This window comes from Asparagus officinalis, chromosome 9 (genome assembly GCF_001876935.1).
Source record: "Asparagus officinalis chromosome 9, Aspof.V1, whole genome shotgun sequence".
Taxonomy (NCBI): Eukaryota; Viridiplantae; Streptophyta; class Magnoliopsida; order Asparagales; family Asparagaceae; genus Asparagus; species Asparagus officinalis.
In genome coordinates this window covers 36,153,561-36,180,313 of record NC_033802.1, presented here as the reverse complement: position 1 = coordinate 36,180,313, position 26,753 = coordinate 36,153,561, and the positions used below count along the sequence as shown (strand labels likewise).

Sequence of the window (26,753 nt, the reverse complement as noted above, 5' to 3'; positions counted from 1 at the left end):
TGACTTTCCCTTCAAGTACAAGGCTTGGATGTAATTTTAACATTACATCAAAAGGCAAGATTTATTTCATTTTTGACATAATCTGAATTTTGAACCATATAATATTCGGACCCTTGAAGGCTTCAGTTCTACTATTCAAATATCAGCTTTGGTTGACCTGAAATCTTCCATGTGTTAAGAGGATGATTAGGCACAATGTTCATGAACTTTCAACTGGCTCAACCAACCGTCTCAAATTGAACTCTGGCCAAATTCACCCACCCAAATTTGACTCAGATTAACAGACATAGGATCATCTAATGCTATTTTTTGTTATAAATCCTAGATTATGTTAATAATAAAAGAGTTATCTCGCTACTTGATTTCTTAATGATTAACAAATGCAAGAGTACGCTTATTACTAGATCATGTTATTATTCTCAGTTCCACAAGAGCCTTGTTTTTGCAGATTTAATACATTTTTCTATGAAAAGTTTATTCCCATTGGTTCTTTTCAAATTAAAGGCCCTAGGGGTCAAATTTCAAAATGCAGAATATTTATGTATTTTGATATGTGGATGCACATTTGGTCATGCCACTAATCACGCATCTTATTTATCAAGAGTTCTGTACTTCCATATTGTGGATCTAGAAAGGGTTAACTAAATGCCCTGTAACTTTCAGAAATCTTGTCATTCCACTTGAAGGTGCAATGTTACTGTCAGTATTATCCGTAGTTGAATGATTGGATAAGTAATTATGAAAAGTTTAAATTAGATCTTATAAAGGCCAATGTATTTATACTAGCATATGCTTCTCCCAGTCGATGTGCATCATTTCAGATTGATAGGTATGTGAAAACATTTAGACTAATAACTGCTCAAGGGAAATTCAATTTGTTTTGATGAAATAATAACAAGAGTTTTAGTCATCAGCAAACAATCTCAACCTAAAGAAATCTATAAGACTAGCTATATTGACGAACAGAGAATTTGATTTTGTAAAATGGTATTGTGCTGAACCAGAAGAGCAAGATCCATGAAAACATGAAAGAATAGTATACAAAGATACACCATGAAGTTCAAAGCATCAAAAGTGAAACAGTAATAATCAAAATATTAAATTTGTCTTTGATACATAATGTATGAAGCATCACTCCACTTAGAAAATGCAATCATATCAAATTGCTAATATATTCAAGATAAATTATTGGAACTTTTGATCAACTCCACTGAGATATGAGATCATTGCAGGCTTAGAGACCTCTCAAGCATGCATACCGAATGGATCTGGGTGTATAAGATTTTAAGCTTGTTTTAACTTCAATTGGATAGTGAATTAGTATTTATTAAGTCATTGATCATTTAGTGTTTTGAGGACCTTTTTGCATAGAGCTTACACACTGCACTTGGTGTATTGGATGTATACCAACTGCTTGTTTATTGTAGGTTATAGCAGAAAGGTTATCAGAAGAAGAGATAGGGGGCCTAAAGAGACTGTTCAAAATGATTGACACAGACAACAGCGGAACAATAACATATGATGAACTAAAAGAGGGCTTGAAAAAAGTGGGCTCAGACCTCATGGAGTCTGAGATCCAAGCTCTTATGGATGCGGTATGTAATAAACCAGACAAACCTATTTGGAAACAAGTTTTATTTAAATGTATTTACTTTTATATCCATAATTATAAAGGTTCAATACTCTGAATGTGACAGGCTGATATAGACAACAATGGCACCATAGATTATGGTGAATTTCTTGCTGCCACAGTGCACATGAATAAATTGGAGAGAGAGGAGAACTTGATAAATGCTTTCTCCTTCTTTGACAAAGACGGTAGTGGTTACATTACAATTGATGAACTCTCTCAAGCATGCAAAGACTTTGGCCTTGGTGATGTTCATCTTGATGAAATGATCAAAGAAATCGACCAGAACAATGTAGGTTCTCTGTTCAATCTTATAATATACCTAAATTTTTTAGGTTAATTGCAGTCAACTACCCCAAAGTTTACCCCATTTAACTTTGACACCAAAAATTACCCTGAAGTTGCAAAAGAAAAAACTTTGATACCTCATGTTAAGTCATTTTAGGGTATCAAAGTTAAATGTTTTTGAGCATTGGGTATTTTTTGGGTGAAGAAAAACTTTGGGGTATCAAAATTTAAAAAGGTGTAAATTGGCTATTTAAGTGCAATTAACCAAAATTTTAAGCAATTCGTTTCTCATATTCCAAATTAATGAACAACAACAACATAGCTTTAATCCCAAATTTCTAGGGTTGGTTGTATGAATCCTACTTTTCCATTCACTCTTCCATTGAATTTAGTTGAAGGCTATTTCCACTAAGTTGAATATTATCATATCCATCTTAATAGCTTCTAGCCAAGTTCTCTTAGGCTATGCATACCTCTACTCCTTTTTCCATTAATTATAATCTTATTGTTCCTAGTTTCTAATAAATTCTTTAAATTACAGGATGGGCAAATAGACTACAGTGAGTTCGCAGCTATGATGAGAAAGGGAACTGCAGGCAATGGAGCAGTAGGAAGAAGAACGATGAGAAACAGTTTAAATGTCAATTTAGGCGATGTCTTCAGAGCTGCAGAGCGCGGTAACTTGGAGGAAGCCATGTAATAGGAATTCTTAATGCTGATACTGTTCAGAAGAGTTTTGGAATTCGGGTAATGAGCCATATGTAACTAATTTGTATTAGCTGCTTAAATGAACTGATGTTAGCTAGATGATGGATGCTTAAAAAAACTATATTTGACAATTATTTGAAATTATCTGCTGGATTTGTGGAATTATTTCTTTCTTTCTTTCTTTTTTTCATGGCGGGTAGGATGAGCTGCATGATTCGTTGGCTGTTTGAAGTTTGTGGGAAACTGAAGACATACAGGAAAGCTTAGCCAGTTTCCAGAATCTGTTGTGTTGTTTTGCACAGTGATTATTAAGTGTTTGTTTTTGTTTCTCTCTGCCAAGTTACCATCTTACCGCTGCAAATCTTTATTGGAGGCGATAATTTGAAATAACTATAATAATTTGGGAATATAATAGCAATTTTCAATGATAGGAGGGCCAGTTTAGAAAACTGGAGGACCTGATAGCATTTTCAATGGTGTGAGGAGTTGCTTCTAAAATGTTAAAGTCTCAAGGGACTGATATGGAGAAGGCCCTTTCCTTTATGTTTGGCATCGATCGAATACTGGGAAACTTGTGGGAGTAAATTCGCAATTCTAGTTTCTGAGAAAGATGGATTTTTGCAAGTGTTTATGTTGATCTCTAGTGACTAGTAGCAAGAAGTTTTAGCTCAAATCATAAAGATACTAACAATAGTTGACTTTACAGGGAACTGAACTGCTCTCCATGAAGAAACTGTTCTGATCAAAGAATTACAAAACTGAGGTTATAATCAAGAAGTACAGCTTCAACCTGTATGCTACATATAGCGATGCATTTTGAAAGCGGGCCTTGTAAAATTTGTCCAAACAGTAACTGAACTGATCTTGTCGAATTCCTTCGCGTGATTTACTTAAGTGCATTGAAGATGTCGAGAACAGAAAGGAAATAATGGCTCCTCTTTTTGCTCCTCTAAATGGAACTCACTTTTGCTACATTAACATCTCAACATGTCAAAATTTATGTACCCATCAATCAGATTAAATGGGCACGCTAATGTACATTACACTTACGCTGCAATTCCAGCAACAGATCCTTTGACAGAATTCTTAATAAGGGTTTAGGCGCCAGGACCAGTCTCAGTCAAAGCCTTACGTTTCTTATTCTTTCTGCTCTTCTCTACCTCTTTACCATTGAGACGCTTTGCCTGCTGCGAGCGAATTTCCATGAGCTTGGCTTTGGCGTCCCGGAAAGGAGCATCAGATTTCATGGACATAAGTTCCTGCAAGGATAATAAAAATATTGGAAACATCATACAACATTCTTGAGATTATACATTGAATTTACTGAGGAATAACACAAATTCAGCTTATGAAATTATCACCTTGAGATGATCCATTGCAGCAAGATTGAAACCAATAGTGTCCTTGTACTCCTGAAATGGCATTTGAAAGAACACCATAAAATTCTTGTGTAAAATCTGATGAAGTTGCAAAATTTTCAACTATCATTTATACATGCATTGCTAAAAGAAGCTCAACAGGGAAAAACTCATGTAGGTTCTCATCTAAGGAATGGAGAATACGCGGGGCCATCCTGCACAAATGTTAAGGCAGATGATCAAAGGTTTCAGTAAACTTGCTTGAAGTTCGTTGCTGGATGAACGCCAACCTATTATTCTACCCATATGTAGTCCACCATGTAAGATTTCTCAATCAATAGTTGGCAGTTTCATATGCTCATAAAGCTTCAGGAAATGGTGAGAACTGAGAAGGCTGTGGCTGCCAAGTGACAAAGGCACCAACGCAAGAAATGATCAGAAAATTTCGGGATAATGGATATGTAGTCGACCCGAAACAATGGATAATGGTTATGTTATTGTTGTTGTAGAAATAAATGGATATCCTTGGTGCAATCCTCCATGCTGGATGGAGTAGTTGTGGCTTTTTTTTATTTTTAATTTATTTATTTATTTATTTATTTTATTTTTTATTTTTTATTTTTTTTTGGGGGTGGGGGGGGGGGGGGAAGAAAGAAAAAAAAACCCTTTTTTTTTTTTGAAAGTGATATCCTATCTCGTTACTTACCACTCTTTCCAAGGGTTCTCTCTCCCCTCTTCTTTCCTCAACCAACCAACCTGTCCCTTCTCTCTCAAATAGCCAGCCAGGCTGCCCACCCCTCTCTCTCTTCTTCAACTTCAAGCCAACCTACGCTCTGCCTTGGCCGAAGCCGCCCACACCTCGCCTCTCTGATCCACAAGCCCTAACACAAAGATCTGTGAGCCTTACCATCCAGATCCATGAGCCCTAACACGGACCTCATAGTTTCAAACTAGGTACGGGCTGAAGCAAACCCAACTCGTGTGCACGAGTTTTGGGAAGTGGATATGAAGCATAAGATATGCGTCCAAGAAGAGTACGACCAAGTGTTTGCAATAAAACATGTATATTATAATAGTGTACATGTGTGAACAAATGTTGCAAATATTCACGGACTGTCCAAGGAGCCTCAGTCCAATAAACATTGGGTACAAGTACGGCTTCATGATAGAAGTACCCAAGTAATGTAGGGTGCAAGTGAGTAATTTTCTAAGGGATTTATGCATTCACTTTGAAAATAGTACATTTTACAAAAGAATTTATGAATGTTATGGATGCATGCATTTACTTCTGTAAGTGATATAAATTCAATTTTCAAACACAATTTACAAACAAATCCAAATTGATACTTAACATAGATATTCTTATTGGTCTTTTTTAACTATTTCAGAATTGTGAAATTATGGGCATAGTTATCAATAGCGGATAGTGTCGCGTAGCAGTAAGGCATTGCTAAAGCTATTTGGGGCCATTGTAGCAAAATGACGGTAAAAAACGCAAAGTCAAATAGTGATCTAATTTAGATATTATAAATATTAAAAAGATTAAAATAATTTAAAAAAATCTAGAAAATTTAAAAGTACATATTTGATGATTTAAAGAGACCATAAACATATTATAAATATTAAAAAAATTAAAAAAATTAAAGAAAATCTAGAAAATTTAAAAGTACATATTTGATGATTTAAAGAGACCATAAACATGAAATAGACATGTAATGTCACATAAAACCAAAGACGACTGAAGGAATCAAAGAGTCATCGTCTTCGAGCAGGTGAACTGAGCGGTGAGGTGAGAGAACTACAGTAGGAGCTCACGACGAGAGGAGGTAAAAGGACGTGCTGAGAGAGGTGCCAGAGGCTATACGAGACGGCAGGAATATGTCGGAAATAGTGGGAGGTGGTGGGATGCATTGGTTATGGGTCAAGTTTAATTTAAAAAAAATAAACCTCAAACCGCTTTTAAATAGCGATAAAAAAGCGAATTTTGCCCGCAATCACCCGCTATTTACCGTTATGACGCGCTATTGGCCGCTTCTGCAAGCGAAAAGGGGCAGCTAATGCTATTAGTGCCACTATTACGGTGTTATTTACCACTATTTATAATAGTGATTATGGGTAATGTTAAAATGAGTGATATTTACCCAACGCACATATCTTAAATGAAAATGGTGAAACCCCATTTGGCAAATGAGTGCAATCCTCTTGGTGAATTTATTCCATTTGAATGGAACAAGTTTCTCACAGACAATGATGCACACGCCTATTACAACGTGTATGCAAAGAAGAATACGACGGTTAACAATCTCTCCTACTTTAATTTTCCTTGAGCATTTTCTTTTTCCCCGAAAACTTCTTTGACTTTGCAAAGTCTTTGCGAATTCCAAAATCTACTTTTTGTAATTATTTATTATTATTTTTTTGGGCATATGCATTGTAATATAGGCATGTATCTTAGACCATGGGAATCTCCTTTTTAAATGGACTAATTTCAATAGAGGAATACTCATCTGAAATGGGGTTTCACCATCTACATTCAAGATATGACCATTGGGTACAAATACCACTCATTTCAACATTGCTTTTCAAAGGAAAGGGTATTTTGCAAAAACTAACCTTAACTACTCTATCTCATCAGTCCAGATGGATGAGTAAGATGCTTCCACATCACTACTAAGGAGGATTGGTATCCTTAATACCAAGGGTACCCACATCTCTCTCAATATTTCTGTGTTAGGATTAATTCTACACCCCCATAGTCAAAGAGGACTAGCCACTTATCACCCTTAAACTTTTCTACTAGCAAGTAGATTCACCAATGTTCAAACAAAGTTGTCACCGTTATCCGTACTCATACATTATACTATAAGAGATGTTTGTTCAATGCCAATAAAGAGTAGGAAATCTCTCTTTAATACATTGATAATACATGATACCTAGGAGGATATAATGAGGAGATAACTCTTGTTGGGGATTAGAGGGTCAAAATACTAATAGATAAAGTTTTTAAGGATAATAAATGGTTAATCCCCTATATTACATTGGGTGTATTGTATGGGGCAGCAGATGAGAATTTTCCTTAACCCATTTTAAGATTCTACAATACTGCAAATGATCTACCTAGTGCATCTTTCTCCTGCTTCAACTTTTTTTCAGTTCATTCCATTGCATAGAAACATAATAGAGGACAAAATGCAAGAGACGGGAATGACAGAATTCTTTTGGTCTTAGGAAATTAATATTACAAGAATTAAGTCGATAGATTGCAGTCAGTAGCCGGAAAAAAAATGATATAGATCCATTGCATAAGAAGCTAAAAGACAGTCAAAACAGTCAGATATCAATACACAAAGGATTAAGGAGAGAAAGTAATAAGACAAAAGACATGTAATAAAGAATGGTGCACTCACAAGATATCTTCCAAGCAAGGTGGATGAAGCAAATAAACAAAAGGAAATTATGAGATTAGAAGTTGCAAGATGATAAACATTCACCAACAACCACAACCACCCTAAGTGCAAGATAATTAAAGCTATCAGCTTGGCGATATATGGGATTCCAAAGAATTCATCGAGTAGTGTTGGCTTTTTCTTCTGAATTAATCATGATTGCTTAATATACCATGGATTATTCATCGATATTGTTGCTTGAGTTTTCAAGAATACTAGTAATGAAGTTTTCTCATATAATACTGCTGACAATTTTCAGAATTACCTTTACTCTTTCATGCAGAATATCTTTGAGTATGGTTAACATGGGTCTGGCAGCCGGTGTAGTGGTTAACTGGTTGTAATGCGTTTGTAGAAGGACCGTAGTAACTCGACAAACAAGCTCAACCTGCGTCCAGTAACCATATCATAAGTAAATGGTTCACTAACTTATAGATGCTAGAGTTTAAAAAAGAAAATTGAACTGAAAACACAATTATGATGATATTCTAGGATAACAAAACTATTTGCTGACTTGTCAGGGTATACATGCTTTCTTCAGGGATGACACTATTCCAGGATTTCATAGTTACAGGTTTTTCTTCGTGGAGACGCTTATGGTATTTTCAAGACAGACCAGTCAAGAGATAATGGCCAAGCATCAAATGGAAATTTCTATAAGATGACAGGTTTGGACAAGAATATCAAAAATTGATGAAAATGACAAATCACCTAAGAAATCAGTGCTAGCAACCAACACAATCTTATACCTCGCGTAAAGTCCATACAGGTCAGTTTCTGTTAAATACTTGACTGCTTCAGAAGGAAAGAAAACCACAGGTTTGCTTGATGCAGATACTCTTTACTGTAAGGGTTGTGTGGCAGAGAACAATTAAAGGTCTTAACATCTATTGCCTTGTTGTGAAGGCAAATGCAATCATCTGTAGTGATATTAGTCAATTCAAATGATGCATGTTTAAGAAAATCCACAGGAAGACTTGGATCATTTCAAATGGATAGTATCAATAGTTTGGAGTGTATTCTAGAATATAGATTTATAGTAAGTCTTTGATTGGTATTATCTGTAAGTGTTCTCTTTGTCGAGGGATTTATTTCAAGTGTGGATATAAGTTTCTTGTCAGATTATTAGGATATACAACTTGAATAGATCCAATTCAAACTCGACCTGTTCAAACTCGACCTGTTTTACAGCCCCACATAAATGACAAACAATTGCCTAGTTACGACCAACATAATCCTCTGTATTACTGCTCCTTTATGTTATGGGAGCAGGCAACATTCCTGATGGACATCCAGATTGAGTTGTGTGGCAAATAAATGATGTAACAAGTTTCCCTTTACTAACAGTTGCCCCCAAAAAATGAAGAAAAATGCAAGCCACATCCAGGATGCAGCAAACCAATCATACCTATGATTGAGCAACAGTATCTACATAAAATAAGAACTATACCATCTTAACAGTTCAAATACTCTGCAATCATTTTTCCCTGTAGGCAATCAAACGCATGGATCCATCTGAATAGCAGTTCCCTGGTTTCATGTAATCCTAAGCTAGAACTTTGAGAGTGTATCTTTTACTAACTAGTTATTTGGTGAACAATTCGAAGTCTGAAGTAGGTTTAAGTGAAGACTTGCAGTCTCACCGCCAAGCTATAGGTGGAGGACCGGAGTTTATTCAAAACAGCCTCCATAATAGGATGTTCAATAAAAAGTAACTGATGGAAGTTAAGGAGAAAAGTGAATAATGATAGCAACTACATTTTAGCAAGAAATTATAGAAAATTTAAGGTATAAATAAAACCAAAGGGATTTGAATGTTATAAAAGAATAAACTATCACTTTACCTTGGAAGGATTGCTGGCCCAATCCTTCAAGTATGATATAAGCTTCAAAGCATCTGAGAATGGTAAAGACTGCAAACACAAAGAATGGTAAACATTGAACGTCACTATTAAGAATGTACATGTAAGTGTTCAATCATCTTCTAAGGACTAAAGCATGAAATCAGAGAAGTTTGTTTAACCAGAAACCTTAGCATACTGTATTTCACAAGGGTGTCATATGCAAGATGTATGTGACGTGCACTTTTGACAAATAAAAGCAGCAGCTCTAGTAATTACAAAAGTACAATACAGAATAGCTTAATCATTGTGAAATATACATTTTATTTGAATTTCTGATTTAAGGGAAAAAATGTAAGAGGTGCACGTCTGAGTACATCGTACTGTATATGTGTGCAAAAAGATACCTTGACATCTATCACTTATCACCCAATTCACTAACACCAATTCACTAACACACACCGACACACAGGTCTATACACAAAAAGAGGGGGAAAACATACATTCAAACAAGCGTGTATGAGATAATGTTAACTTATAAATATAACAGGTGCAGCTACACGGGTACAAACAGACACACATACACAGAAAATAAAGGGAAGTACAAAATTAAATGATAGCTAAAAAAGCAAACTTTTTCAGTTTTCACATATATACGTAAAAGGGATCTACAGAAAATTTCCTGGTAATTTTGCTCACAAGTCTAGCAAGAGACAGGCTCGCAAATTAGATGTGGAGTGTAAAATACTAGAATAAAATATTCATCATAAAATAACAGACAATCATGCTGATGTATTTCCTCTATAGTAGTGAGATAACATTATCCTTATTACTTGATAAAATCAAACCATGACATTCAGTAAAAAAATCTACTTAGTTACATACCAGTAGGGTCTGCTCCAGATCATTTGTCTGAACATTGGAAATTGCATGAAGAACATAGTCAGATGGACTAAGCCCACGCAACAGATCATTCGGTTGAAGTGCACCACCTTTTCCACTTCTTATATCCTCCTGAATATTAGAAAAGAAATAAAATACTTGTTAATGCTTGGAGTAAAAGGTCACAGACTTTTAGTAGACAACTGCGAAATCTTGTGTAGTCTTGGGAAAATCCAACACAAACATGTCCGCCACAGCAGTTTGTAATGCGAAAGCAGTACTAATAATGAGACTGTACTGGTGATCTTATTAGTGGAAAGGAATTTCTTAGACTCTTAAGATTTTATTCAACATCTGGATGAAACTGAAACTGTAACAAGAAAGGATGTTTTCACTAAGTATAACATGATGCAAGAATACAAGGCCATAATTAGAACAGTGAACAACTTTACATGACTGTTGTTTGTATTTCTCTCCACCAAATTAGACCTCTCAAGCAAACCCAATGTATGAACCTCCAGTCTCAGTACTCTGTCACGAAATTAATGTTGCCAGAAAAAATATGATCAGTTATGAGAACATTGAATGGACTTTTAGCTGATTGTATTGCACATATTATCGCGCAGCAAATCACACCACTCAGTTGGCATATCCAATGGATGTCCCTCCAGTCTCTGTATTCATGGTTACAAAATAAATGCACCAAAGTTAAGCCTCTATATGGTTATACATATTTGTAAAATATTAATTTGTGCTACCATCAGATTCATTTTCACATCCTAACAATCATGGGTCAAAGAGATAAAAGAACCACAACAACAAATGAGGTGACATATAAGGATCAGAGGATGTTTGAAGAGGATGACTAGTGAAAGTCGAAAAATATTGGTCAGGTTCATATCTTGAAACTTCCATATTTACGTATTTGACTTGCCTATGTATCAATAGGGATTGGGAAGCAACAATCGACAAGTCCTACATACATTTTCCTTGATGCAGACAACATCAATCATGCAGTCTGAGGACAAAGAAACTGTGAGAGGAGTACATGTTATAGTAAGGAGGCATTGAAGTAGTGAGGATGTGTAGATTGTGCACTAGGAGACACTTGATTTGAGAAAGTAGGAAGAATCAAAAATAATTAAGGCAAATAAATCCACTGTATTTGATGATATTGACCATTACACAAGTTAAAATGAAGGATTATGCTTGCAGTCACTGAATATCTTAGGTCCAACAAAAAAAGGGGAGAAAAAGAGAATACTAGAGTACAAAAAGTCAAATGGATGGGCATATTTGCTAATCAAGTTAGGAAATGACAGTCCATAGTCACCAGATGATTCATATCATGGAAGATGGGCCTATAAAGAATCATCTCAATGGTAACTTTCTGAGAAAAACAAAGTGATCAGTTATAACTTTGCAGTTTCAAATGAGAGTTACTCTTTCAATTAAGTTCTTCACACACCTGCTTCTGCTGCATGTTTGCAGTTTTCATGGCCTAATATCTTTCTAATAGTATGAAACTACTAGAACGAAACACTTTTAATAAAAGATGTAGCTAAGGATATGGCATATAGGGACATAGAATGTCACTTTTTTCATATAAGACAATGTAAAAGAACTAAGCATGCCACTCATCCCAACCGATACCAACTGGAAAAATTCTAATGCAAGAAACATTATATTCTAAATGTAAGTGAATTAACGCTTTCAGTAACCAAATTAAAGTTAATTAAATAAAATTTAAACTGCAACATTTTATTACTGAAACATTTCTTGAGTTACAATATTTTTATGTCGTGACTTCACTTATGAGATATCTTGGTTCTCCCGACTGATAACCACATGAGTATTCTCAGACCAACGGCACAAGACCATGTCAATCAAACACAAATTACACCTATGAATATAAAGGGAAAAGAAGATACACTAACATACTGTACATACCTTGTGCTGATCAACTCGTTTCAATTCAGCTTCGGCTATGTCTAATGCATCAATAATCAAGTCAGTCGCAGTGAGAGTTTCTTGAGTCCTCTTGCCAGGGAGACCAACAGATCCCTCTTCAGGAAGTTCTTCTTTTGGCATGTATCTGTTTTCGTTGGAATTGTCTATATCAGACTCAAACATCTGCTCTTCCACTTTCTCCTTTTCTTCCTGCGTATCAATAAGGGTTTCTAAGAGTGAGATGATAATTATTAGCTATCCCTCCTTGACTGTTATGCCACAAAGTATAGTCAGACAACACATTAGCATACTGCTTACCTCAATAAAAAAGGGTTCTTCAGTACGATCCCAGCGACGGATTGAACGATCATGGGATCCTGTGACAATGAAATCACCTCGATTACTAATTGCAAGGCACCAAACTTCAGCATGATGCCCTTCAAGAGTTAAAAGTACTTCAAATTTGTCAGCATCCCAGTACTTTACAAGGCGATCTTTCCCCACACTAAACACATAGTGAGTATTGTGGACAAACTTTACATCCATAACACTGCAATCAAAACAAATGAAGAATTCGAACATTGTTTAATCTACAATTTACAGACGAGGAATCCTTACAAAATTCAAATTATGTAAAGCTACCTGTCAGCATGAGCAAAACGGGATTTATGGCAGTCGCCAAAATCTAAACCCCAAAATTTAATATTCTTGTCTGCAGAACCAGTAACTATAAGGTCTCCATCAGATGAAATATCCATACAGAGCACTGGCATCTTGTGTCCATAGAGCGAAAGGTAATATTTTAAAGAGTCCATGAAGAACACCTATAGACAAATCACACACGTCTCAGTATAGGCTATCACAATCAAATCTTTTTCAAAAGATTATTTTATTCTATTTTATTTTTTTTATTTTTATTTATTTATTTTTTTGGGATAAAGATCATAGCCTATCATGAACAGAGATTGCATTCCATATATCATATAACTAAAACAAGAGGGCTTTACAACTACAGTAAAGTGGCACTCGCCAATAAAACTAACAACTGATTAATATATATTCTAAAGGTGAAACGTGAGTTGATGAAAACATTTAAGAGTAGAAGACATTGCTCAGCCTTGTTAAGGGTGAAAAAGCTTGACTACTTCAGTTGTTAGTGTGAGTTGATTGAGGGTAGTCACTGTTTTAAAAAGCCTCCGCCTAGTCCGCCTAGGCGTATGCGGACTAACTAGTGCCTAGCGCCTAGGCGGTACCTAGACTGCCCACATAGGTTTTGGGAGTGTTTAGGAAGGTATTGTCTGCTTACGTGGACTGCACCCTTTAGACCTTGATCGTGATTTTCTACGTTGCAGTCTCCACGTCCTCCAACCTCCTTCAAACTCCTTTAACCTCTAAATATGAACACCTCCAACCTTCAACAAAACTTTCTCGGCCACCACTTAAATAAAGAAAAAAATACACACACCTAAGTTTTCTATAACATTAATATTTACTATGAATTACTGTACTTAAAAAATAAAAGAAGAAAATCTCCTAGGCTCTTGGTGACGGGTTAACGCCTAGGCCTCCTAGCACTTTCTATAACATTGTTAGCTATTATTTTTGCTATTTAGCATTTAAGTATGCATGGTTTATTGTGGATCTAGGATTGCCATCTATTTCTTTTTTGCAAATTTATATGAATTTAATATATATTTTTATCAGTTATTATAATTAAATAATTTTAAAAATAACCAAACATTGAGGGTAGTTGAATGAACTAAGGAAAACTAAAACAGTCCATAGCATGATTAGATTTGTTCTTTTAATAAGAGGGTGCTTAGTCAATTCCAATATTGTATGTCAGGAAGTGAATGTGAGGCATAAGAAAATTAGGCCATATTTGGTAATGTATTTAGGTTCATGAACAAAATGTATACAGTAATTTTATATTTTTTATATGAATGAATAAAAACTGATCAGGTATACGGAATGGAACTACCCCCTGAAATACCAATAATACAATAAAACTAAAAAAATAAAGTAGAGAGAAAAGTGATTTGACATAACCTTGACACCAGTAGAGTATGCAATCTCAGAAACTGCAATATACTTGGCATCTGGACTGACAGTAACCGCAAGCACCTCTGAATTCATTTTCAAAGTTCTAACATTTGTCACAAGCAGCTGCTTTGTCTCCTGTAAAAGGAAGCAAGTTAAGTCGATTGATGTTGCAGGATAAGAAACATCAGAATCTTTAGTATGCAAACAAATTTTTGGTCCATATATAAGCTTAATTGTTACATTAAATGTTGTATTTACAAAAAAAACTAGTTAGTAACCATTTTTTATTATAGAAGAACCCGTGGCCTAGTTATTAGTTTCATCTATAAAAGCAAAGAGATAAGGTTTCTCGTCTGTGCTCCAAAGACCCAATTCTTTTTTTAAGATAGTCTGATGCAGAAATATCTTGTTAACCCAAAAAATGATTCAACGGAATCCTCATGAGGAACCACCTCTCCCCAGATACAGGAAATGAAATTCATTACCAAGTGACTCTAAAATTCCTCATTCAGGGTCATATTACAGCATGGTCATTGACTACTAACTTCGACGTGTTTCTGGAATTGCTTAGAATCTACACTATTATGGATTTTAAAACAAATAAGAGTTTTTTTATAAATAAGATGTTTGGAAACTAGATATCTATTAATTTAACTGGGGATACGACAGAACTCAGTTGAAGAAAAGGATTCCCGAGCCAATCCCAGAAATTCAGGATAAAAGGCTTTCTTATTGTTGTACTGTTGCTTGATGCTTTTGCAGTCATTTAGCAAGGAGCTTTTCGGGAAAAAATAAGTCTATATCTATCATTTGAGAAAGCTACATGCTTCAGCTACTTTGTATCTCACAAGAAAAAGGCCAATTGATCTCCTAATTTTCTCTCATATCTTTTCTCATGCATGATAATTCAAGCAATTTAACTTTCAAACTAAGCTTCATGTTTCCATTTTTCGCCTCATCCTTACTAAAATTTCCACTTAGACTCTTTCATATATTTATTCTTATCAAAGCTTAAATCAGAGTACGTAGAGAAGATGCGAAGAAGAGGAAAACAAGGACAATTGGAACATGTAGAAACTACACAATATTCTATGTTCTTTTTAAATTGGCAAGCTGACATTAACGGATCTGTTGAAATAAAGAGTTGAGGAAGGATTATATGAAGGTAAAGCTTAATTTTGGGGAGGTATATCAAATACCCCTATATATAACAAGCTCTAACTAGTAAATTGTCTAAAGAACAATATAAGTAACATGTAAAGGAGAAAGAACCAATACAAATATGTTTCTAGATTCATGTATATTATGATGTATTTCCTTCACTTATGACGCAATTTAGTGAGTGCGAAATAAATCAGAGAAAAATGGTAACTCTCTCCCACCTTTCTGAGTATTCAGGCGAGAAAATTGCCCCAAAGTGGATAAAGGTCCAAAAGAGCTTATAGAGGGTCGTTACAACAATTCCAACTCACATACCACTTTCAAACTTTACGGAAGATAACAATCCATGAACATGATCCATGTTCTGCTCAGAATGATTTCCTTTAGGTAATAGTATCATAGGTGGAGATGTGTGCTAAACTCAAAAACCCGAATATAGGCAGCACTGTGATGCATAGGATGATGATTAATTTCAAACAATATCACCAACGAGAAGGAGAGAGTATTGTTCCCTTTCTTGCAAAATGACAAGGTAAAAATGAATAAATAAAGAAAACTCACGCTATCAGGTTTCTTTTTCTGCTGATACTCCCAGAACTTCACATCATAATCTTTGCCTCCAGTAACAAAACCCTTACAACCAAAAGAGCCGTTCTCATCTGGGATTGGGATAATTGATCGGATAGACCCATCCTTGTCATGAGCTTGTATCACCTCAGTGCAACTCCCACTTCCAACATCAATGATCTCTAAGGTTCCATCCTTTGTGCCAACAAGTGCATAGCGATCACCTGGGACAAAGGAACTGCACAGCCCATATCCAGACTCAATAGTCCTAATGCAAGCACCAGTACTTGGATTCCAAATTTTCACAGCATTGTGACTGGTTGATAACAAAAGGGTGTTGTCAGAACTCAGTGCCACACTTCTAATATCAGAGCGATGTCCTTGGAGCTCGATTGAATGTGTTTTAGAAATCTTGTTATCTTCGACTGAATAGGTCTCTAACATGTTATTGTTCAAAGACAGGGATAACGTGGCAAGGTGCCCTTTCGCCAAAACAACAGGAGAAAACGAGATTGAACATATCTTCTTACTCGCACGTAAAATCTGTAGAAGCTTAAAAACATCTGAGACTATAATTCTTGCTTGTTGACTATCTACAGCATCCATCACAGTTCCATTCTCTTCTCCCGCAGCAGCTACTTTAGCTGAAGCCTTCTCTTTCTTCCTCTGGACTCTTCTTTTAGCCTTGCGCTTAGCTTCAGCATCATTCAGAACTCGGTAAATCTCAACAGTCTTCCCCGCTGCTTGACATGCAAGTAGGCTACCGGATTTGTTAAAACTCACATTTGCAACCCGGTCCTTGCTTTGACGCTGAATCTCTCCAAACTGCTTCAAAACCTCCCATTTGCTTGAAGAGTCAATTTCCTCCTGTGAATGTTTTATCTGGTAGAACCTCAGCTCCTCATCAGCTGAACCAGTGACCAGGAACCTCTCTTCATGGTCAATATTCAATGACCAGATCTCACTCTGGTGTCCACTAACAATCTGCATGCAGTGCTGCGTATCAAGATCCCATACCCTTACAAACTTGTCCTTCGAGCAACTCACCAGCTTTTTCCCCAAGTCAAAGAAAGCAAGGTCCGTTACCTACAATGAGAAATTGGTCATAATTCAAGCTCAGAGATGGTTTCAAATACCTGACATTATGTACAAAATTTGTGCTGAGACACCCAAACACACAAACCCAACTTGAGGAGTTTCGGACATTACAACCCCAGCATTCAAAATTAAACCACAAATGTTTAAAAACACAGCATAATAACCTCAAAATTTTCTGGATTTCCTTTTACCATCAGAAATTCAGCTGTCATTTAAACGTTTACATGAAATTTCAACCAAAATCCCACATTGGTATCTCTTGAATATTATCAGCTTAATGATTTCAAACTTATAAAAGTGATCTTTTATTAGTAAAATTTTAAATAAAAAGTATCAAAGTAACCAAGGTTTTGTCTCCCTATTGTTTTCACATACCTAACTGTCAGTAGTGACTCAGAGTAGTGACTCAGATGCCATACAAAGATACTAACTAGTACTCGTCTCTTGACAATTTACAACCTAAATTTCTGCCAATATCTATTTAAACCCAACATAAATCTCAAATTCCACAACTACAAAACCTTGGGCATGTTCCAAATGCAACCAAAATCAAAATTTTACAAAATGACCATGATTCATGGCCATGATTCAAACTAAGTGATACCTGATCTCGATGCCCACGAAGCCGAAAAAGGCCAACTTCAGCAACAACATCCCAAAGAATAATATCACAATCCTTACTCCCCGACGCCAAAAGCGACCCATTTCGATTAAACTTAACCACGCTAACCGCCGACTTATGCCCATTTAGCGTCGCCTCACAAATCCCCTTCTCAAAATCCCACAACCTCACGCTGCCATCAGCGTGCCCGCTCGCCAGCGCCGACAAGATCGAGGAGATCGCAGTGACGGCGAGATTGTGAGAGGGGTTGGATGAAGGGGTTAGGGTTTTGGAGACGACGCCCTTCTTGAGGTCCCAAGATAGGATTTTGTCGAGGGCTGAGGTGAGGAGGTGCTTGCCTGTGGAGTCATGGACGATGTTGGAGTCGTTGGAGGCGATGACGCCGAAGGAGAGGGCGTGCTCGTAACGGAGGTAGGATTTCACCATGGCTGGTGGAGTTTTGAGAGGCGGAGGAAGGAGAAAAGAGGGAACTTCTCGCTTTCTAGGGTTTAAGGAGAGAGAGTGAGGAATAGGGTTTTGGGATGGAAATGGATTGGCTGATGAAAGATCCGACCCGAATTAATGAGAGTCCGCTATGCTGAGAACTATGCTAACTAATTGATAAATGGAAAAATTACTTCAAGGCCCCAAAACTTAAAAAGTTATGTGTATTAGCCCCCTGTACTTTTGCTCATGTGTATAACCCAAAATACAATGTAAAATTACGTTTATGCCCCGCCAACTTTGCAGCAAGAGAGAAAAATCTCTAAACCCCTATTCTACCCCTCCTGCTCACATCGCTACAGCGCCTCGTTTTGGTAACCGTGTGTTGGCAATAAAAATTACCTTTATCCAAAAATCAAAAGGCACGCCCACAGGATCTCGTCTGCGTGATCAGATTTGCAAGAACAAGCTTGTTCTGCTTGCTCGCCTACATCAAAAAGGTCAAGTAGAGCTCGTCCAGAAGCTTGACTCACCCGCATGAGTCAAGCTCACCTGAATGCTCGACTTGTCAGATCCTAGAGGGGGGTGATTAGGGTCTTATGCTAATCTAATCCGATTTTATACCAATTAAAACTAATTAATAAATTATTCTTGCAAGAGAGATATACAATATGTTACAAGCAAGAATAAGTAATATGAACAAAGGTAAATATCCTAACAATGAGATATACTATGAGATATATGCAAGGATATATAATTAACACAAGGGTAAACAATCTAAACTAGATAGTGGGCAATATAATCAACAAGCAATATACAAAGGCGATATAAGATATGAACATAAAAATAAGTGCGCCAATGCAATCACAAACAAACAATATGATTACGGAGTTCGGTCCCCACGACCTACGTCTCCGCTCCTCACCTCGAGGAGATCTCCATTATCACAACCGGGTTTTCTACGTTTACCCGAACAACGTTTACACCTCACAATACGGTTTTCTAGTTTACCGAAAACTATACAACTTACACACTCTTGCAATCCCACTCTACACCCTCTCAAGTGTTGAACTAGACATGTCTCCCTCAAGTGCTCGGATACAACCTCTCCCTAGATTCGTCAATCGACGTCATTCCTCTTGGAACGATCACCGACTCTCGCCACACACTTCTCTCGGTGTATAAGTGAATTACAAAGTGATCCTCACAATAAGCACAATTACAATAAATGATTATTCTCTAATATGGATGAGAACACAATGAAAGCTCACACTCAATTGTTACAACTCTCACCAACCCAAAATAGACAATGTATGCAAATACAATAAGCTCAAGTGGGTGTGTGTAAACAATGAGTGAAATCAAATCAACTAAACTCAATATAAAACTAGCTTTAATAAATGATAATCAAATAAATAGATGTAAAGCTAGAAATAGAGTTTAGAAAACTTCTCAATAGATCAAGAGGTAGAGGGAGAATAGTTGGATGCCCAAACACCAATAGATGATCTCCTCAAGCTCTTGTGAAATTAATTTTACAAACTCAAACTTCTAAATGCTTAAAAGCTTCTTAAACAAACTTAAACAACACTTAAACCATTGTTAAACTCTAGTTTAAAAACTTCTTGGATTGCCAAGAGAACTGAGATCAATGGGGTATTTATAGCCTCCCAAAACCTTAGCCAAAAACTCCAAACAAAAGACCAAAAAGCTCACAGAATCGGAAATCATATTCTGTACAAAAATAGCCGTTGGGCGATTGGCGATCGACCGTGGAAAACTCGCGGTCGACCGCGAGCAACAAAAAGGCCAAGGTTTGGCTCTGGACAACAGACGGTCGACCGTGGCGGTCGACTGCGAAACTCTCTGGACTGCATCCGGTCAACCACCACGGTCGACCGCGAGCTATCAAGAAACATACTGAGTTTGTAAACTCAGGGGCGGTCGACCGTGGTGGTCGACCGCAAACTGATATATGAAAAAACAGGTTTAGAAGCAGTTTGATGATTTTGAAACCCTGTTTAAAATATTAAATAAATTCTAAAAAATGTAAAACTTTGAAAAATAATTATAGACATGATAATATATATGCTACAAAAACTAGTTTTTAAAAAGGACATCCCAAATGAAAAATATCATCATTTTGCAAAATAGTCCAAAATATGAAAATGTAAACATATGAGTTTTGACATTTTAGCTTAACTATGTTTTGAACAATACAAAATGATTTTATAGACTTAATAAAAGATGTAAACTATTGTTATGAAGTCTATAAACAATGAATATAGTATTTTATCAAAATACACATATAATACACTAAAACATGATTTCATGGAACAAAATAAAATTGATATTGATGAAATCATATAAATGCATATAAGTATGAAATAAAAATATGTTTTCCAATTGTATTCAATTGTTTCATAGTAAAACTTGAAACCTATCAAACCAAAATATATATGTATATATATAACTATATATATACAAAACCAAAACGTGTATGTGTGTATATGATTGAGCTTAAAGTACTAATACACATAATATAAACCTAAACTAAATATACCCATGCTTGTGATCTTCAACGAAGCTCTATCTTGGTACACTTGCGGATGAAGCTTGAATTTGAATCTTTAACTTTGAATTGCGTAGGCTTCACTCCATAATTCCGCCAACCTCCATTGGATTTGATCGTTGAAGCGCAATCCATCCAACCTCGAACACGTTGTTTGTCTACAATAAATAGAAATATACAAACACTAGACAAACAACATTAGTGGTAAATTGTTTGTTAAACATCATCAAAACAAATAGGCCAACAATCTTCCCCTTTTTGATGATGACAAAAAATTTACAAAAAAGATATATGCATGAAGGAAAATGAATGTACAATATTATAATTATATCATGCATATAAAACAAGGAAAGCTATACTCACAATATTTTTCCCCCTTTGACAACATCAAAAAGGGAAAACCATAAAGAATGAAGAGAGCGAAAGCTCCCCTATCAATATGCATGGGTGAGTACAAAAAAATAGGGATTGCTCCCCCTATTAAAATGCCATATGGAGGTATGAAATGAATGCTAAGGCATACATATGTGAGAAAGCATAGATTAAAAACATGCTAAACATAACTCACATATAAAAAAGATAATGAGAACATATATAAATATGAAAGAAGTGTCTCATTATACAATTTTAAAAACATAGTGTATAAAAATAGATTTATAAAAACAAAGGAATGAGGAAAACATGAGAACCATGAAAAAAGTTTTCAAGGGAAAACAAATCACTCAAATGAAGTCATAAATCAAGATTTGAGTCCAAAAACAATGTTTGATCAAAGAAGAAAATTTTCTTTATATAACTTGATCAAACCACATAAAGAATACAACATAAAGCATATTTGAAATTTGAATCATCTATTTGTGCTTATATAATGAATTCAAAAGAACAAATCAAAGCAAAATTTTCATAGTTCAAAAGTAACATACAAGAATTATGAACTATGGATTTAAAAAAATTATTTTTAAGAGTATAAAACCAAACCATCATTGATTTTCAAAAATCAAGAGAGACAACTATATCTAGCTCTTGAGCTAGTAACAACACATATAAACATTTAAGCATCCGGTAAACATGATTTGGGAATAAACACCCAATAAACCCGGAGAGTTATATAAATACAAACCTCTCATCAAAACAAAACCAATAATCATGAAAACAAAAGAATTTGACCAATAAAAGGAATTGTTTTTATAAAAGTTTAAAATATATTTTTCAAAACCAAGAAAAAGAAAAATATAAACACTAAAATTCTTGGTTTAAAATCAAATTTGTTTTGGTACCCAAGTATTCTTGGTACCAAAAGGTTTAGGGACATGACCCCTATCATTCAAGCTCAAAGCCCTACGGTTATGAACCCTCTTGGGCGCATATGGTGCACTAGCACGGCCAAAACAAAAATTATACACATGACCTTTCCGCTTGCAATATGTGCAATGAAAAGGTTGAAATGAGTTGTATTGACTAAGTGGACGTGCATGGGAATCATTTGCAAATAAATATTGTCTTTTAAATTTATTTTGCAAATGAGAAACATCATCAAACAAAGGTAGTTCTTTTGGAACAACTTGTGATTTTGAAATATTTTGTGAATCAAAGCAAAATTTTGCCAAGTGTCCAAACCTACCGCAAACATCACATTTTAAAACATGTAGTTTACTAGAAATATTCGGCAAACTTAAATTCTTTTTCAAATCAAAGCAAAACTTTACCAAATGGCCAAACCGACCATAATAATTACATTGATACACACTAGTATGCTTATGATGAATATTATGTGCATGTGCATGAGTGTGTGATGAAGAAGCTTGATGAGATGCACTAGGAACATTTGATTTTATAGGTTTATGTGCATCATAGCAAAATTTAGACAAATGGCCTTTACGACCACAAATAGTGCATTTATAAACTTTGCTATATATGTGTGCATAATGAGTGGATGATTTAGACTCAAATTTGGCACACATATTCATAAGCTTCTTATGATTATCAATGCATGAAGTTAATGTTGAATCTAAAGATGATATGCTATTTTTGACAAGATTCAACTCAACATTAGGCACGACATCATTGATAATAGAAGTAGAGCATGTATGGTTATCAAATTCATTTCTAATGCATTCTACTTCTAGCATGGCATCTTTATTTGCATGAGTTAAAATAGCAATAGATGAGCTCAAATTTTTATTTTCCAAATTCAATATATCATTATTTTCTTGAAGTGTAACATTCTCTTTAGCAATGATATCAAATTTGGAACCTAGCAACTCATGATCGGATTTTAATTCTACATGCTTGCTTTTAAGATCAATAAAATCATTTTGCAATTTCTTGTAGGCATGCGCTAATCTATCATATGCACAAGCGAGTTCGTTAATGGATAATTCACTTTTGGAATCCGAATCGCATACTTCGCTAGGGCTATCGCCTAACGGTCGTGTGCATGATGATGATGCCCCAACCTTACTTAAAGTCGATTCCACCAAAACGCGTTGAATCTCCTCCAAGTCTTCTTGATGTGCTTTAATAAATTTTTATAAAGTGTAAGCACTATCAAAATGAACAAATTTGTTAGACATAGATGAATCAAAAGTATTTAGCAAATATTCTAACAAAATCTTATTCATTATTAATAATATTTTATTATTTTTACTCCACTTGGATTTCTCCAAAGTGGGCACAATATAAGCATTATCAATAACTCCCCATAAATCAATATTTTTAAATTGCACAAATAGTTTAAATCTAGAAGCCCATTGTGCATAGGGAAAATTAATGAATTTAGGAGCAACATTTGATTCATAGCCTAAACGAAATGCACCAATATTCATGATATATATGTGAATATATGCAAGCAAGACAAAAGCAATCATAACTAGATTAGCACAAAAAGATAACTTGGATCTTTAACTCAAGGCGATTAGACCTTAAATCAAAGAGCACCAAGCTCTGATACTAATTGTTAGACCCTAGAGGTGGGGGGGGGGTGATTAGGATCTTATGCTAATCTAATCTGATTTTATGTCAATTAAAACTAATTAACAAATTATTCTTGCAAGAGAGATATACAATATGTTACAAGTAAGAATAAGCAATATGAACAAAGGTAAATATCCTAGCAATGAGATATATTATGAGATATATGCAAGGATATATGAGCTAACACAAGATGATATATCCTATCAAAGAGATATACAATATGATATATGTATAGGATATGTAAACTAACACAAGGGGTAAACAATCTAAACAAGATAGTGGATGATATAAATAATGAGCTAATGACAATGGCGATAAGAAATATAAACACAAGTATAAATAAACGCCAAAGCACACTCAAACACAAGATATGATCACGGAGTTCGGACCTTCCGTCCTACGTCTCCGCTCCCCACTCCCGGGAAGAAATTCACTATCATAATCCGGTTTGGAAGCCGGAACTTTTACACACTCGGTTTTCTAGCTAACCGAAAACTCTACAACTCACACTCTTGCAATCACACTCTACACCCACTAAGTGTTGGACCTAGCCGTGTCTCCCTCAAGTGCTCGGTTACAACCTCTCCCTAGGTTCGTCAACCGACGCCACTCCTCTTGGGACGATCCCCGACTCTCGCCACACACTTCTCTCGGTGTACAAGTGAATTACAAAGTGATCCTCACAATAAGCACAATTACAATAAATGATTGTTCTCTAATATGGATGAGAACACAATGAAAGCTCACACTCAATTGTTACAACTCTTACCAACCAAAATATACAATGTATGCAAATACAATAAGCTCAAGTGGGTGTGTGTAAACAATAAGTAAAATCAAATCAACTAAACTCAATATAAAACTAGCTTTAATAAAATGATAATCAAATAAATAGATGTAAAGCTAGAAATAGAGTTTAGAAAACTTCTTAATAGATCAAGAGGTAGAAGGAGAATAGTTGGATGCCCAAACACCAATAGATGATCTCCTCAAGCTCTTGTGAAATTGATTTTACAAACTCAAACTTCCAAATGCTTAAAAGCTTCTTAAACAAACTTAAACAACACTTAAACCCTTGTTAACTCTTGTTTAAAAACTTCTTGGATTACCAAGAGAACTGAGATCAATGGGGTATTTATAACCTCCCAAAACCTCAGCCAAAAACTCCAAACAAAAGACCAAAAAGCCTATAGAATCAGAAATCAGATTCTGTACAAAAATAGCCATGGGTGATCGGCGGTCGACCGTGGAAAACTCGCGGTCGATCGCGAGCAACAAAAATGCCAGGGTTTGGCTCTGGACAACAGACCTGGACAACAGACGGTCGACCGTGGCGGTCGACCGTGAAACTCTCTTGACTGCATCCGGTCGACCATCATGGTCGACCATGAGCTATCAAGAAACATACTGAGTCTCTGGACTCAGGGGCGGTCGACCGTGGCAGTCGACCGCAAACTGATATATGAAAAAACAGGTTTAGAAGCAGTTTGATAATTTTAAAACACTGTTTAAAAATATCAAATAAATTCTAAAAAATATAAAACTTTGGAAAATAATTGTAGACATGATAATACACATGCTACAAAACTAGTTTTCAAAAAGGACCTCCCAAATAAAAAATATCATCATTTTACAAAATAGTCCAAAACATGAAAATGTAAACATATGAGTTTTGACATTTTAGCTTAACCATGTTTTGAAACAATACAAAATGATTTTGTAGACTAAATAAAAGATGTAAACTATTGTTATAAAGTCTATAAATAATGAATATAGTATTTTATCAAAATACACATATAATACACTAAACATGATTTCATGGAACTAAATAAAATTGATATTGATGAAATCATATAATTGCATATAAGTATGAAACAAAAATATGTTTTCCAATTGTATTCAATTATTTTATAGTAAAACTTGAAACCTATCAAACCAAAACATATATGTATATATATAACTATATATATACAAAACCAAAACGTGTATGTGTGTATATGATTGAGCTTAAAGTACTAATACACATAATATAAACCTAAACTAAATATACACAAGCTTGTGATCTTCAACGAATCTCTATCTTGGTACACTTGCGGATGAAGCTTGAACTTGAATCTTTAACTTTGAATTGCGTAGGCTTCACTCCACAATTCCGCCAACCTCAATTAGATTTGATCGTTGAAGCGCAATCCATCCAACCTCCAACATGTTATTTGTCTACAATAAATAGAAATATACAAACACTAGACAAACAACATTAGTGGTAAATTGTTTATTAAACATCATCAAAACAAAGAGGCCAACACGACTCCCCCGCACGAGTCGAGCCCGCTTGAACACTTGGCCCGACTGCACGAACTAAGTTCGCCAATGTGACTTTGCTCGCCAGCACGAGTCAATTTCGCCTGCATGCTTAGCTCGCCAGCATGAGTCAAGCTCACCTAAATGCTCGACTTATTTGCACAAGTCAAGCTCGCCCGGATGCTTCGTTCGCCTGCATGAGTCAAGCTCACCTGCAGGAAGTTCACCCGCACGAACCAAGCTCGCCAACAAGTTTAAGCTCTCCTATGTTGGTCTTTTTGTTTTGATGATGTTTTAACAAACAATTTATAACTAATATTATTTGTCTAGTGTTTGTGTTTTTTTATGTATTCTAGACAAACAATATGTTGGAGGATGGATGGAATCAAGCTTTCACGATCATATCCAATGGAAGGTTGGCGGAATAGTGGAGTGAAGCAATGCAACTCAAGTTAAAGATTCAAGTTTAAGCTTCATCCGTAAGTTTACCAAGTCGAGCTCATTGAAGACCTTCATTAAGCTTGGTTATATTTAGTTTTAGGTTTATACTTGTGTGTAGATACTTCAAGCTTAATCACATACACACATACAAGTTTTGGTTTATATATATATATATATATATATATATATATATATATATATATAGTTTACCAAGTCGAGCTCATTGAAGACCTTCATTAAGCTTGGTTATATTTAGTTTTAGGTTTATACTTGTGTGTAGATACTTCAAGCTTAATCACATACACACATACAAGTTTTGGTTTATATATATATAGTTTTCATCCGTAAGTTTACCAAGTCGAGCTCATTGAAGACCTTCATTAAGCTTGGTTATATTTAGTTTTAGGTTTATACTTGTGTGTAGATACTTCAAGCTTAATCACATACAC

The 26,753-nt window shown here is 35.4% G+C and overlaps 2 protein-coding genes across 3 annotated transcripts in view; one reads left to right on the top strand and one right to left on the bottom strand.

The window, feature by feature from the left end:
- The window catches only part of LOC109824807 (calcium-dependent protein kinase 28-like), an 8,401-nt gene extending 5,612 nt beyond the window's left edge, over positions 1 to 2,789 (top strand). Inside the window, exons 5-7 of the mRNA XM_020391457.1 lie at positions 1,428 to 1,595; positions 1,698 to 1,922; positions 2,460 to 2,789. Of these exons, the coding sequence (XP_020247046.1) occupies positions 1,428 to 1,595; positions 1,698 to 1,922; positions 2,460 to 2,618 (552 nt within the window). The 3' untranslated portion in view covers positions 2,619 to 2,789. The remainder of the gene's footprint in view (positions 1 to 1,427; positions 1,596 to 1,697; positions 1,923 to 2,459) is intronic.
- Positions 3,275 to 18,135, bottom strand: LOC109823716 (WD repeat-containing protein 3). Of its 2 annotated transcripts, XM_020390064.1 has the most exons (12): positions 17,577 to 18,135; positions 15,869 to 16,960; positions 14,153 to 14,281; positions 12,746 to 12,927; positions 12,422 to 12,653; positions 12,104 to 12,313; positions 10,157 to 10,285; positions 9,275 to 9,343; positions 7,696 to 7,818; positions 3,988 to 4,038; positions 3,677 to 3,885; positions 3,275 to 3,595 (listed from the first exon to the last, which is right to left on the bottom strand). In XM_020390064.1, exons 1-11 carry the CDS (start codon positions 18,018 to 18,020, stop codon positions 3,724 to 3,726), a joined length of 2,823 nt encoding a protein of 940 aa, XP_020245653.1. In that variant the 5' UTR covers positions 18,021 to 18,135; the 3' UTR covers positions 3,275 to 3,595; positions 3,677 to 3,723. The 2 variants fall into 2 exon arrangements, with proteins under 2 accessions (XP_020245653.1, XP_020245652.1); XM_020390063.1 differs by having other exon boundaries at positions 3,275 to 3,885.